Source organism: Prionailurus viverrinus, chromosome C2 (genome assembly GCF_022837055.1).
Source record: "Prionailurus viverrinus isolate Anna chromosome C2, UM_Priviv_1.0, whole genome shotgun sequence".
NCBI lineage: Eukaryota > Metazoa > Chordata > Mammalia > Carnivora > Felidae > Prionailurus > Prionailurus viverrinus.
In genome coordinates this window covers 83701886-83718037 of record NC_062569.1, presented here as the reverse complement: position 1 = coordinate 83718037, position 16152 = coordinate 83701886, and the positions used below count along the sequence as shown (strand labels likewise).

At 40.2% G+C, this 16152-nt stretch overlaps 1 protein-coding gene across 1 annotated transcript in view; it reads left to right on the top strand.

Moving 5' to 3' along the window:
- The window catches only part of MB21D2 (Mab-21 domain containing 2), a 115140-nt gene extending 111193 nt beyond the window's left edge, over positions 1-3947 (top strand). The window contains exon 2 of the mRNA XM_047876553.1: positions 1091-3947. Coding sequence (XP_047732509.1) covers positions 1091-2355 — 1265 coding nt within the window. The 3' untranslated portion in view covers positions 2356-3947. The remainder of the gene's footprint in view (positions 1-1090) is intronic.
- Positions 3948-16152: the final 12205 nt, after the last annotated feature.

Genomic DNA, 16152 nt, shown 5'->3' with positions numbered 1-16152 from the left:
AAGAGTTGGGATTTAATAAAGTTAACCCATTTCATTTTTCTTTTCCATTAGGGATTTTCTGGAGTGAAACTGAATTTTTTAAATAATTTTTTAATTCATTTTTCATTAAAAAAAACTTTTTTTAATGTTTATTTTTGAGAGAGAGATAGAGTGCAAGTGGGGGAGGGCAGAGAGAGAGAGAGAGGGAGACACAGAATCTGAAGCAGGTTCCAGGCTCTGAGCTGTCAGCACAGAGCCGGACGTGAGGCTCGAAGTCACGAACTGGGACATCATGAGTTGAGCTGAAGTCGGACACTCAACCGACTGAGCCACCCAGGCGCCCTTGAATTTTTTTTTTTTTTAATGCTAGTACAGTAAAGAGTCCAAGGACTGCCAGTGTGGTTTAGTGCCACTGTCTTCATGAATGCCTACCAGTTTGTCCCTCCACTTACTTCATACCATCAAGCGTCAGTTCAGGTGTCAACACGGTGAAAAAAGACAAATGATGTGTCAGTGTTATTGTGGAAAGAGCTGTGACCTCACCACCCCCTGAAAGTGTCCTGCATTCAGTCTCCACAGCCCACGCTGAGAATCACTGGCACAGAGGGATGTTTACGCAGGGCAAACCTAGGGGTGAGGAGGCTGTTTTGGCAAGAGACAAAAGAGCCTGGCTTTGTATGATGACAGCAAAGATGGGGAACAGGGAAGGAGTGAGAAATGTTGCAGAGGTTATATAGACAAAATTTGGCTGTAGAAACCAATGAAGATTAAAGCTTACTGAGGTTTTCAGCCTGGATGATCTAGTGGATGGCGATGCTACTGACCATGGTGATGACGGGGGGAAGGAAGGCCCCTGTTTATGATTGAAAAAGTTACTGCTCTTGCCACAAGAGAAAAGTCTACTGTAATTCTCCCACTCAGTAAAGGATGTATTCTCGCATGTATGAGAAAGAAGAAAATACTGCTGGCTGGGTCCGTGTGGCAGCCTGAGATCTGAATTTGCACCGGAAGCGAATAGTGGGTGTTGGAAACTCAGCACGTTCTACATTGATGCCAAAGAGTCTGGTATCTGTGCTTCCTGTAATAGTGTTTTCTCTTTCTGCTTTTCTAGGAATGGTGCAAAAGCTGGACCAAAAACTTCCAGTGGCCAATGAGTACCTGTTGCTCTCCGGGGGAGTCCGGGAAGGCGTGGTGGACCTGGACTTAGATGAGCTGAATGTCTATGCCCGGGGGACAGACTACGACATGGACTTCACTCTTCTGGTGCCAGCCCTTAAGCTGCATGACCGTAATCAGCCTGTGACACTTGACATGCGCCACTCAGCCTTGTGCCACTCTTGGCTGAGCCTCCGGCTCTTTGACGAGGGGACAATCAGTAAGTGGAAAGACTGCTGCACCATCGTGGATCACATCAACGGTGCCACCAACTACTTCTTCTCCCCAACCAAAGTGGCCGACTGGTTCTATGACTCCATCAGCATTGTCCTCTCGGAGATCCAGAAGAAACCCCAGCGAGGGATGCCAAAGGTGGAAAAGGTAGAGAAGAACGGGACCATCATCTCCATCATTCTGGGAGTGGGGAGCAGTCGCATGTTGTATGATATCGTCCCTGTGGTATCTTTCAAGGGCTGGCCTGCAGTGGCCCAGAGCTGGCTCATGGAGAACCACTTTTGGGATGGGAAGATCACTGAGGAAGAGGTCATCAGTGGGTTTTACTTGGTGCCTGCTTGCTCATACAAGGGTAAGAAGGACAATGAATGGCGGCTGTCCTTTGCCAGGAGCGAGGTGCAGCTGAAGAAGTGCATCTCTAGTAGCCTCATGCAGGCCTACCAGGCCTGCAAAGCCATCATCATTAAACTCCTGTCCCGGCCCAAGGCTATCAGCCCCTATCACCTGCGGAGCATGATGCTCTGGGCCTGTGACAGACTTCCTGCCAACTACTTGGCCCAAGAAGACTATGCAGCGCACTTTTTGCTGGGCCTCATCGATGACCTACAACACTGTCTAGTCAACAAGATGTGCCCCAATTATTTCATCCCTCAGTGCAACATGCTGGAGCACCTGTCAGAGGAGACCGTCATGCTCCATGCGCGGAAGCTCTCCTCCGTCCGCTCGGACCCGGCGGAGCACTTGCGCACGGCCATCGAGCACGTCAAGGCGGCCAACCGGCTGACGCTGGAGCTCCAGAGGCGGGGCAGCACCACCAGCATCCCCTCCCCGCAGTCCGACGGAGGGGACCCCAACCAGCCTGATGACCGTTTGGCCAAAAAACTGCAACAGCTAGTGACTGAGAACCCGGGGAAATCCATCTCTGTCTTTATCAACCCTGATGATGTCACAAGGCCCCATTTCAGAATTGATGATAAATTTTTCTGAGCGTTTTGCTGCCTCCCCCCTCCCCCACCCTTTTTTCTGGTTCTCAAACGCTCATCATGTGTAGTGTGGTTTGTGATGCTGACTTTCCGTTTTTTACATATCCAGCCTAGATTGGATCTGTTAAGAACACATTTTAAGTTTCCTGGTTCTGCAGGACGGTGCAGGCTCTGAAACAGTATATTACTATTTCATATTCTGCCTCTGATTTTGTTGTTTATTTTTTGTAGTTATTGTCACATTGGTTTTTGGTTTTGGTTTTTTTAAGGAGAACTTGAGCCATAGACGAAAATGCCCATGAATTCTCTTGCTTTTTTACTGTTTCATGCTTTGTGCAAATTTGTTAATGAGGATAGGGCAACAGATCTCTTTCTGACACTTCAGGATTCTGTTGTGGGTTTTTTTGTGGGGTTTTTTTGTCTTTTTATTTAATTTTTTTTAATGAGCTTTCATCACTACAGATATTTGAGAATCATCTGAACCTGGAAACTACCTGGTATGTTAGCTGGGTTTATTCCCTTTGACCAGTGACGGGAGTAGTTTCCCCCTTTTCACCAAACAATGTAGACTTTGAAAGTGATAATGCTACCAGTTGTGTTTTGAAGCAACTTCATTGAATGTAATTGTCCTCAGATCAGAACTTTGGATGATTTGGAGGGTGTGTTTGACAACTTTCCAAACAGAATTAAGGTTTCCAAATGGTAGTTTTAGCGTGTGTAATTATTTGAAGCCTTATTTAAATCCTATTAAAGAACATACCATTATAATTGTTATTTGCACTAATGAAATCTTGGCCATTGTCAGAGTTCCAGTGTGTGTGTTTCAATAGACATTGACATCCACTGTTGAAATGCTATCATTTTTTTTTTCATTTAACCCATTTCTCTCGATCAATAGAATGATTCTTTGCATTTGTTTCATTCTCCTTTAATTGTGGGGTCCTGTTTTTCCCTCTTTGATATTCCTGGTTCCTGTCTTACGGAGAGAAGTTTGTAAAGCTTTACACCTGCTAAGTGACCATCTGAAGCTAGGGAAAATATACTTGATAGAGTAGGTGTCTTTGTATGTACTGCTTTTGGGGTTATAGAGGTAAGCTTTTATGTAAAGTCTCTTTGCTTCTACTGGGAGTTGTGGGGAAAACTGGCAGAAAGAATTTATAATCCCTGAATAGAAGACACCATGCCTGTTCAAAAGCAGGTTTTCTATAGAGCAGGAACGAGGACATATCTGTGGGTGGTAGCTTTGTGTGGAGGTGTCTTATCTTCATGAATGAAATCACTTGCCAGGTTTAGATACCACAAGTCACTGGCTCCCTGTTTTGGTATGGACTCATGGCAAACTGAGGTGTCTGAGAGGTCAGGGGCCCAGCTGATATCTCAAAGGATGACCGTGATGTCTACTATTGGAAAGGTCAAGCAACAATTTGGATTTGATCTTAAAGGTCCAGACTCACAAGTTGGATTTTAGCCAATTGAAATCAGGCATATGCAGTCTTGGGTTTTTGCATGGGAATTAATGTAATGCTTATAACTGAAAATGAAATCATTCAGCCATCTTAAGTCCAACACAAAATAATAAACATATTGGCCTTGGAACGTTGTTGTTGCTGTTGTTCGTTTGTAATCGGGGAACCATTTTCTTATTGGTAATACCAACGGTGATTTTCAGTAAACATAGCCCTGGGTTTGCTATTGTCTTTCAGACCAGATGTCCGTGTAGTGAACACCCAGTTTTCCTACTAGTATCTTTGTCCCTTTCCCCAGTTTTCCTACTAGTATCTACCTGCCCTCCACATAATCTATGTCCTTCTCAGAAATGAGCCCATCCCCAGCTCCAGATATGCATCCTGATTGGTATAAATCAATCGACATAACCATTTCCCTGGCCACAATTACTGTGGATTAGTCCTATGAGGTAAGCTGTTCCACTCAGGGAGGGACATGTTCAGGACTCTTGCTCAGAATGCTGGGGAAGAAGCAGGCCTCTGGATGTGCAGGAAGAAGCACTTGGCCTCTGTCCTCTGACAACTGTCATATAGTCACGACTGGAACCAGCCTTAGGATGAAATGACATGGTGTAACACTATGGAGAGAGGAGAAAGAACATGAACCATCAGGCACAACCCCCACCCCCACCCCAAGTCTAAGGCCTCTCCTCCCACTGGTTTTTCTTGTCAAATGAGTCAACATTTAGTTCTTTTAGCTGGTTTAAATTTGGTTCAACTCACCAAAATATTTAAACTGACATTCCAAACTATTTTGGTTCATTTAAACTATTTTAATGTTAAGAGATGTGTGTCTCTTTTCTTTCTGCAGATGGGTATCAGGGATATCTCCTATAGTTTATCTAAAGGCTAGTTTCTACTTTCTGACTTGCTTAATTCCAAAGAATATCATAGACTCTGTAACTAAGAAATATGCACCTGGTAAAGTATGTTAAAACTTATTATACTTTGACCATTATGTTACACTTCCTAGATTAGAAGCAATTGTTGTAAACCACTAAAGTAGCAAGCATATTCAAAGGCACTGGTTCTCTTTAAAGTCAACCATACACTGCCATAACTGTGCTTTGAAGTGGCCTCTCAAATACAATTAGCAACATTTACAATATTTTTAATGCTGTGTTTGCAGGCAAAGTTTCATTCCAGATGTGATAAAAAGCCTAGTTTCAGTGATCCTTTTGGCATGTTTTTCCTTTTGCCACGTCTAGTCCTAATAAAGAACATGCTCTACAAATTCTGGGTTTAACTTTATTTTAAAAGTCCAGAGGTTTCTGAGATCTAGTAACTTTAAAACTTTAATATTTTTTTAATTCCTGGAATTTTCTATCAGCACCATAAACCTAGGACACAGGTCAGACGTTGCTGAAGGTGGGTAGATATGGAATGTAGTCTGATACCCTTTCTTATCTGAAACTTAGTAAATCATTGAATTACTAGCCTGCTCTCCTTCTGAAGTCCAGAAGATTGGTGAAAATCACTTCCTTTTCAAGTGCAATAGGAAGTGCCTTAAGGCTGGAGTCACAGTTTCCAGATAGCTTATAACTGATTTTTTTTGGTTGTGGGAATTTACAAGCTACAACTCAAAGGATTTCAATTCTCTGATGAGACCTGGTTTCATGTATTTCACAAGTAGATTATTTCCTACCCTCTGCTTTTCTCATGTGAAACAAAAGATCCAAAGATAAAAGTTGGTTTCAGAGTGGAAGGAGCCAATTAGGATCAGATATTATAAAAATAAAAAGCTCCCTGAAATTACTATGCAGAATTATTTCTGGAGGATTCTGGGGCTAGTCGAAGAGCCCCTAGGGACTTCTGCACCACCCCTTACACACATGCACACACAGTGCTTTCACTGCACTGGTTGGAAATTTCTTTAGTCTATTTTGTAACACTTCCAGGGAGGATTCAGCCCATTGGCTGGTCACAGCAAAATGTTGGTTCTTTTGGATCAGTTCGTTACCTTGCTGAGAAAAATTTCCTGACTTGGAGTTCAGCCTTGGATGAGATTGCTGGGAAGGAAAAGGAAGCTTGTGCTTAGCAGCAGATGCGGAATGCTAGGGTGAGGCGGTGTCCTGCTGCTTCAAAGCTCCACACTGGTCTTTGGGGAAGTACCCAAACTTCCATCCTGATATGCTCTCCCCGGAACCTCCTCCCTTGAGCCCCCCCAGGAGGCATTTGTATGGCTATTTCACTTCCCAGATGGCCATTATTAAGGGTCAGGGAAAGACTTATTTAACACTTTCCATCATATTCTGACCTGGAGGGTGAAAAGCTATTTGCCATTAAACAGAGCATTATTCATATACTAAAGGAAAGATGGGCATCATTTCCTGTTCCTGTTACTTTATTAATATTGGGTAAATAATATGTATTTTCAAACTGATTGATTCAGTGTCATTAGTGCTCTTCTATGAGACAAATAGTTTTTAAAATGTACCTCTTACGCTCTGATTTCCTCAATAGGTAAACAAAGAATGTATGATCTCAATATTGTTTAGTTATTTGCCATTGGAGAATTATTTGCAACACGTCTAAAGTTCCAACTTCTGTTAATGAGATGGAAAAGTATAGTTTTTATTTTTTAAGAAAACATACATCATATACAGTAGAAATCAAGCTTATAATAATCGAACTACAATATTGTTTCTCTATGCCCATTTCATAGTGATACTGTATTAGCAGTACGTTCAAAAACATGATGGTCCGTAAAGTGCACCATTTGCTGTATGGCACTAAACTTCTATACTAATCTAGTGTGACCCTGGTTTTCTAAGTTTGGGTTGACAGCTTTTAATCCACAGTTGGGTCCCAACATTCATCAAACATCAGGGAGACCATACACCTGTGTCAGTGTGGTTTAGAATAATGAAGAAATTTGAGCAAAGCCAAATACTAATCCCCTATGTAAAAGCACTGTTGTTCAAGTATCTTTAAAGACAGACATATGGTTCACTCTTATGTGGATCCTGAGAAACTTAACAGGAACCCATGGGGGAGGGAAAGGAAAAAAAAAAAAAAGAGGTTAGAGTGGGAGAGAGCCAAAGCATAAGAGACTCTTAAAAACTGAGAACAAACTGAGGTCTGATGGGGTTGTGGGAGGGAGGGGAGGGTGGGTGATGGGTATTGAGGAGGGCACCTGTTGGGATGAGCACTGGGTGTTGTATGGAAACCAATTTGACAATAAATTTCATATATTTAAAAAAATAAAAAAAAATAAAGACATATATTTACCCTTAAGTTAGCAGCTGAGATGAGAATGTTTGTATTTCTGGGCCACTTTCCCTCTCTTTTCAGGGTGAGTGAACTCTTACTGTGACTTTGGTAAGGGTGGACACATTGATACATTTTTCATCCACCATCTTTTCCACCAATTAATCACCAAAGCTAAAGGGTGGTAAGTGTGGATGGAGGTTAAACTTTGATTTTAAATCCTTTGACTTCATATCTTTATCTGTAAAATGCAGAAGTGGGGTAAGCTGTTACCTTCCTTTCTGGGTTTCTCAATCCAAGATTGCCTGTCTCCAGGGCACCTGGGTGGCTGAGTTGGTTAAACATCCAACACTTGGTTTTGGCTCAGGTCATGATCTCACGGTCCATGAGATTGAGCCCCACGTCGGTCTCTGCACTGGCAACATGGAGTCTGCTTAGGATTCTCTTTCTCTCCTTCTCTCATTGCCCCTCCTCTGCTTGTGCTCTCTCTCTCTCAAAATAAATAAATAAACCTAAAAAAAAATAAAATTAATTGCACCTGTATATATAGTGGGGCATAGCAAGCGTTTATCAAGTACTTTCTAGTACAGATGTTCTTACTAGATGCTTTGTACTCATGAACCCATTTAAGTATCATGATAACTCTAAACATCCAAGGAAACCAAAACTCAGAAATCAGACTTGTCCAGAGCTCCATAGATAATTAAGTGGTAGGGCAGAGTCAGAATTTGAACCCATTTGTCTGTTTCCAAAATTAAGAACTTTCCTACAATGCCATTCTACCTCTGGTATTAGAATCTATTATTAAGGCTAAATTCCATTATGTGCATTTATAGAGCACCTGTATTTTGATAAAAGGTAAACCTTAAATAACAGAGCCTGAGGCAAACTTTAGAGATTTATCATCAGAAAAAAACAGATTATTTGGAGAAAGTTAATTTCTGTCACTGACAGATCCTAGTAGAAGAGAGATAATCACTTTTGGGAAAGATTCTGATTGGGGTAGGAAATGAACAAATGTCCACCATGATTTCAATTCCTGAGCTCATAGTGTGGGTGGTGAGAGAATTGTTACTATTAGCAAAACACTACTCTTTTTCAAGATATAGGAAGAGAGGTATTGTCTTCAAAAAGAAAAAAAAAATGTGTAGTTGGGAACTTAGTTACATTTTTCTTTTTAAACCAACCAGATGTGTCTCACTTTTCTTTGAAGTGATTCCCCACAATCTGAACCCTATTTTTTTCTTATTGTTTTTAATGTTTATTTATTCTTGAGAGAGAGAGAGAGAGAGACTAGGGGAGGAGCAGAGAGAGAGGAAGACACAAAATCTGAAGCAGGCTCCAGGCTCTGAGCTGTCGGCATAGAGCCCAATGTGGGGCTTGAACTCACAAACTACGAGATCATGACCTGAGTCAAAGTCGAACACTTAATGGACTGAGCCAGCCAGACACCCGGGAACTTAGTTACATTTAAAAAACAGCTACAGGGGCGCCTGCGTGGCGCAGTCAGTTAAGCGTCCGACTTCAGCCAGGTCACGGTCCGTGAGTTCGAGCCCCGCATCGGGCTCTGGGCTGATGGCTCGGAGCCTGGAGCCTGTTTCTGATTCTGTGTCTCCCTCTCTCTCTGCCCCTCCCCCGTTCATGCTCTGTCTCTCTCTGTCCCAAAAATAAATAAATGTTGAAAAAAAATTTTTTTTTAAATTAGAAAAAAAAAACAGCTACAAATGATAGGTAACCAACAACTTTAATGGATCTGGCAGCTAGCATTGAGGTAAAAAAGGTATATGTAAATAGACCATCTTGTACTTTTAAAACAGTCTTTCTGGGGCACCTGGCTGGCTCAGTCCGTTAAGAGTACGACTTCAGCTCAGGTCATGATCTCGTGGTTCGTGGGTTCCAGCCCCACATCAGGCTCTGTGCTGACAGCTCAGAGCCTGGAGCCTGCTTCAGATTCTGTGTCCCTGCTCTCTGCCCCTCCCCCACTCATGTTCGGTCTCTCTCAAAAATAAGTATTAAAAATTTTAGTAAAAAAAGAAACTAATAATATCTCTTATAAAAAAACATTAAAAAACTTAAACAGTATTTCTGCAAGTTAGGGATTTTATAATATGATGGTATTTTAAAAATTTTCTGGACATTGGATAGAAATTTGGTTGACCAAACTCACTACAAAATCTTACCACTTACATTTTATAAATCCATACACTTACCATTTACAGTTATAAATCTTTTCCTAGTAATCAAACTCTTAAACCAGTTTTTATAGGCTATTACCAAATTAAAGACTGTGAAGTGATTTTAATGATGACTTAAGTGACGGACCCAAGGGAAAAGATGGCATTTCTTGGTTATGACAATCTTGAAATAAACAAAAGTGTGTTTCTGAAACACACTTCTGAAAATTCTTGTTTCTTCCAGCCTCGACACAGACTGTGCTTCACAGACTGAAGCAAATATCTGTCATCATGAGCCAAACTCTTCCTTATTCATGGGAATAAATAAATGCAAAGAAGTCTTCCATTTCACATGATAAAATGAAACACATCTGATCTTTTGTGTGATTGACAGGTACTTTCTGTAATGCTTATTCAAATTCACTAAATGGTCATCCTCTGAAAGAGGACTCTGGTGAAGGAAGGACAATCTTTAGAGGGAGGGAAAGATCAGGCTGACGTAAGTAGCACCAATAGCCAGAGCTGAACCGAGAGCTGAACCACGTGGATTCACTCAGTTCTGACATTAGTCATGTGACTCTGGGCAAAGGTGTTCCTACTCTGTCTTGATGGCTCTTCTCATTTGTAAATTGAGAAGTGAGATTTGCGACCTCTAAGGATCCCTCCTGCTCTGAAGAGCTGTTGGCTATAAGAAAAACAACCCATGAAGACAGAAGCTGGGCACAAGGGAAGATTAATCAGTGACAATTTCTGACTGGTAAATGGGATTGGCAGGCCCAGGCAGGAGCTCCGGATGAACTGAGGTGGAGGGACATGGCAGGAAGTGCTCAGATAGGCGAGACTAATGATGGGATCTTGCTTTTGGTTATCCCCTTCATCTTTCTTCTTCCTCTCTTCAGGGTGGCATCATTGTTCTGAGAGCTCCTCAAGGCCAGTCTCAAGTCCATAGGTACAGAACTCTCTGGGCCCTCCATGCAGCTGTGTCTGTGGCATCTTATAAAGCTATTGCTTACAAAAGGATTTTACTGGAAAATTGAAACCTTTTTTTGACTCTCAGATCACTAAATATAGCTGGAGCATTGACCTGAGGTAACTCACACATCAGTTTTGTTTTTAGTTTTTTTTTTAATACAAAAATTCTGAGAGGAAGGAAGCCATTTAGAGGTTTATGTGAGAAGAAGGTAAGTCTAGATTGGGTATATAATCCATGTAAATTTGATTTCTACCTGCTACATGTTCACCTTATGGCAAAAACTTCTGGGACAATGTCTCCCATGATACTCCTGTGGCTCTGACAGAATCATGACATGACTCCAGCCAGGGGGATCCTTTCTTGCTGTCAAATTGACCTTCATATCATTCTGTGTTGTTGTTGTTTTTGTTGTTGTTGTTGTTGTTGTTGTTTTGTTTTGTTTTAGAGAGAGAGAGAGCACACTCGCAAGAGGGGAGACGGATCAAAGGGAGAGGGAGAGAGAGAGAAAATCATAAGCAGGCTCCACACTCAGCACCTCAGCACAGAGCCTGATTTGGGTCCCCATCCCATGAACTGTGAGATCATGACCTGAACCAAAATCAAGAGTCAGACACTCAACCGACTAAGCCACCCAGGGCCCCCATTTTGATTTTTAACACTGATAGTGTGGAGAAGAATCATAACAAAGTATAACAGAGACTAGAACAAAGCAACATTGTCCAAGAATGGTTTCCTCATCTTCATCATGGAAGTCCTGATGCTCTCTGCCCAGACTCAACCCTTTTATATCATTAACAGCTATGTAAGACACTGAATGGCCCCAGGTCATTACATAAAATTTCATGTTTTCTGACTCGCACATTTAAATATCTTGCAATCTTTTGATAAACACAAAAACTTCATGCTTCAACCTTTCCATGTAAGATTCTTAGACACTACCTTTTCACTTGCCTATTATTTGTTAGAGAATCACTATCTTCTAAGTATTGCCACCAGCCAGCCAAAAATATTTTGACAAGATTTCTCTGAGGTTTGTATTATGAAAATTACAGGTATTAGAGGATTTTAAAAATAACTTTACAGACTATGCTTTTTCAAACTACACATTCTCCTAATTCCAAAATACCATTATGTCACAACCCTTTCCCCATTAAGAATCATGTATCTACATGGAAGGATAGGCAGATGTTGAAGGACTTGCTAAATTTATTCTGCCTAAATTGATCTCATAGGAGAACCTGTCTTAGTGGGGGCTGGGGGGGGGGGGATGGAGACAAACAATTCACAAAGAAATAGATTTATAGATAGTTAATCAACAAATTTTAAGTATTAAATTCCCATTGTGAAGAGGTGTTTCATGGAGTTTTATGCTGGTGAAATGGAGTGAAGTTGTCGGGGAGAACATTAGTCTTAGATGTTCAGATACAAAAAATAGAGGTTCTAACCATACACACACACACATATTAGCACAGCATGGTATTAGGTTAGCCCAACAAAATAGAAACCTTTGTTTTGCACTGCCTCTCAGGGTACTTAATGAACAGAATGCAGCTTTAGTTAGTGACCTACCACTACCTCACCATGTGACTTTATTTTGGTTACCTTTTCTCTCTACTTCTGTTTTGTTGATTATTATTTGAGAGTAATTTGCATTGGTTTTTCAATGCTCACCTTAGGAGACACCACAGTGTGTTGGTGGGTGGGCTCCAGATGCCTTGTCTTTGGAGCATCTCTATTCTTACCTGCATCATACATTAGAATCTTCCATGAGAAAGTATTTGAAGAAAAAGTGTCACACTCTTTTTTTTTAATGTTTTTATTTATTTTTGAGACAGAGAGAGAGACAGAGCGTGAGCAGGAGAGGGGCAGAGAGAGGGAGACACAGAATCCGAAGCAGGCTCCAGGCTTTGAGCTGTCAGCACAGAGCCTGACACGGGGCTCAAACTCACGGACTGTGAGATCATGACCTGAGCTGAAGTCGGACGCTTAACCAACTCAGCCACCCAGGCGCTCCAAAAGTATCACACTCTTAAATAGTAAACGGCATGTGATGAGATTACCTCTAAAGGTCCTTCTAAGTTTCTGAAGAATCAGTAGTCCCAGAAAGCAGATATTAGACCAATGCACTCTCAACACTTATTCATTCAACAAATATTTATTGAACACCTAGGCTCATCAAACATTTATTGAGCACTTCCAAGAAAGAGGACTGGTTTCCAATCATGTGAAGTTTTTAGCCTAGTGAAATGCTGGTGTATGTAGAAGAAGACATCAGCCCTAGATTCTCAGATATATAAAAAAAAAATCCTATGAAAATGTCATAATTTAGGAGACAAAAACATATATGGAACACTGTTTTCCCCTATTTCAGCCCACATTAGCCCAGTAAATTAGGCTTCTCAACCTCAGTACTGACATTTTGGACCAGACAATTCCTTGTTGTGGATGACGGCCCTGTGCAGTAGGGTGCTGTGCAGAACCCCTGGACTCTATTCACTATATGCCAGTTGCATCCTGCCCCTCTCGGTTTTGGCAAACAAAAATGTCTTCAGACTTTGCCAAGTGTCCCCTGGGGAGCAAAATTGTCTCTAGTGGAGAACCATTGGAGTAAATAATTCTACTCTATCATTCATTTCCTGGGGCTAGACACAATTTCAGGTTCATTTCTATGACCAGCCAAAAGCAAGTGAATACCTAGGAAATGCTGGTTAAATTAAATTGTTAAGAGCAGCATGTTGATGAGTCTGTCCATAGTTCTTCATTAATCACTTTCACGTTTGTAACTATCAAAATACTTGCTCAAGCAGTTAATCAACCAACATTTTCCAAAGTTTCACATATTGCCAACAGGGGCTAAGGGTTATCTTTGAATTGTAGCTTCTCTCCTCAAGGCACTTACAGTGTATATAGGGAGATAGTAGTCACTTAGGTGGATATAAATTAGCAGAAAAAGGAGTATACAGAAAGGATCCAGTGAAAGACCAGATGATAATTACCACAGGAGTTGGGCTTAGGGAGAAATCTTTGGGATGTTTAGGGTAGGCTTTGTAGGATAAGAGGATTTATAAAACCATGGAGATGGTGGGGAAAGTATTGTAGGATGAGGGAAATTCTCAGTAAGTGAGGCATGGGGGGGCCACATATAGGAATAAAGGATAAGAATTACAGGTAGTTCTTTCATACATCGAGGTCTGCAAAGTGCTACTGAAACCATGATTGATTTCGACTTGGAAAATACATCTGTTGTAAATTTGTGTGGAAATGTAATCTTCTTGCTTTATTGTTTGACAGCATGGGAAGTATATAAAGCAGTCTGACGGTATTTGAAATTCAAACATTAGTTGTCATTGAAATGACTTTACTGCTGAATAAGTTTCACTGTTTGGTTGAATTCATTAAGAAATATTATCAAGTTTAGGGGTGCCTGGGTGGCCCAGTTGGTTAAGCGTCCGACTTCGGCTCAGGTCACGATCTCACAGCTTGTGAGTTCAAGCCCCACATCAGGCTCTGTGCTGACAGCTCAGAGCCTGGAGCCTGCTTCAAATTCTGTCTCTGTCTCTCTGCCCCTCCCCCACTTGTGTGCGTTCTCTCTTTCTCTCAAATATAAATAAAACATTAAAAATTAAAAAAAAAAGAAACATTATCAAATGTGTAGCAGCAGCTGTTTTCCAAAGCCACATAAGGTTAAACAATAGCCATTGAGAGGAGTTCTCATTCAGAAAAAATTTCAATCTCATCCCTGTGCCAGAAAAAGTCACAAAAAAATGTTTACCAGTGCTAAGTTATTGACTTGCTGTGTGGCTGGGCAATGAAGGACATTCAGCTTCTACTTCTGAACGAAAATTCTCAGAATTGCCAGTGGTTAAGTCTACAAGAGCACACAAAGTTCACTGTTGATGCCACTATGTTTATAACACATGATCATTCAAATAATGTCTTCAGAGTACCTGCTGATGAATAATACAAGGAATAATAATACGTTTAAACATTACAGTTTCACAAGTTTTGCTCCATCTAAGCTTTGGTTCTGCTCCCTACCTATTTTTGCACCATCAGCTGTCATACATCTTGGCAGATTCCACTTCAGATTGTACAGAATTACTTTTTTATTTTGTTTTTTAACTTTGAAAATGTCTTCACCTATAGTTTTTCCATCCAGACTAAAAGAGGTCACATCAGAATCTGCACTGATTCCTCAAATAAACAACTGAGCAATATTAATAATACCTATGAACTCCTCCAGAGCCAAGGAAACCCTCTCAAAATAATTTGTCTTGTTTTTAAATTGGCTATCAATTTTGCTCTCGATGTCATTTGTCTTCTGTTTAGATTATCCTCCCCCATGTTTTTTTACTTTCTCTAGCACTGAAATTCCACATTAAGAAACATTTTGATATTGACCATTCTTGGAAATATTTGCTAGTTCCCTGGATGTTCACTTCAGCATATATATCCTAGACTTTCTCAAGATACAATTTTAAATATTTGGTTTTGGTTTTGACTTTTTTCTTCTGGGGCTCTATTAATACCCATATTCTATTTCCTTTGCTAGTCTCTGTATCTGTCGTTATCTTAAAATCTTTTTTTTCTTGTTCTTATTTCCTGTTTTGTTTTTTATTTATCTCTTGCAATATTCATTTTCTTTGCTGTGCTTTCTATGTGTATATTCTTATCTTCCTTCAAATTTACTTTGCTCTCTTTTCTTGGGGAAACAATGTAAATTTATGGAAAATTTGAAAGTTTCCCTGAAACTTTTGAAATTAAGTTGTAGATATGATGCCCCCCCACCACCAAATACTCATGTGTATTTCCTACTACTAAGGAAATTTTCCTGCATAACCTCAACACTACTGTTAAGCTAAAGAATTGACACTGATTTGTTATAACTATCTAATCAGACTTCATTCAAGTTTGGTAAATATCCCTAATAATGTCCTTTACTGCAAAATGATCCTGTCCAGATTCTTACATTACTTTTAATTGTCATATTTCTTTAGTTTCCTGCTATCCAGAACCATTTCCCCATCTTTCCTTAGCTTTAGGGCCTTGACACTTTTGAAGACTACTAGCTAGTAAATTTGTAGAATGTCTCTCAATTTAGACTTGTCAGTTTTTCCTGTTTAGAATTAATTTTTGCATCATTGGCAATAAAAACATATGATCTATGATCTATATTGAGTTCTTAATTCATTTTATTCTGTGTCACATTATTTATATTTTCCTATTATTGGTAATATAAGTTGGCCACTTGATTAAAATATTATCTGCCAAGTTTCTCATCATAACGGTAACTTTTTTCTTAAAAAATTCCTCCTTTGTAAGGAGGTACTTTCAAGCTATGTAAATACCCTATTCCTCATCATATTATTTCTTAATTCGTTTATTTCCATTAGGACGGACTTGTCGACTTTTTAAATTTAATGGCTTATAATCTTTTATTATCATTCTTTATTTTGATACTCAAACAGACCCAGATTTGGCCAGTGAGAGTCACTTAATGATGGCTTCTGTGTCCTCTTGACCTGACCCCGTCACTCTTTGAGCACTTTTTTTATTTTTCATGTACAACAAGATGTTCCAGACTCATCTTGTACTTTCTCTGTCCCAGGCCTGGAATCATTCATTTTCCCAAGAACTCCAGTTCCTTTTAGTAGAAAATGTTAAGTGGAAACCAAGATCTGCATGCTGGGGATGCTAATTGTTACTTCTCCCAGGCCCTCTTAGTGGAGAGAACTAAGGTATGCATACACATACATGTACACACACACATACACAGCTATATTCATTTCTCTATCTATATTTTGAAAACCATGAAGTCATCCCAACACTTTCAACTCCAATCTATAAACACAGGGTTCATTTCAGTTTCTTCCCTTTTTAACTTTTCATATTGTGTATTTATTTTCTGAGAAAACTGGCCTGAATATATTTATGTGATC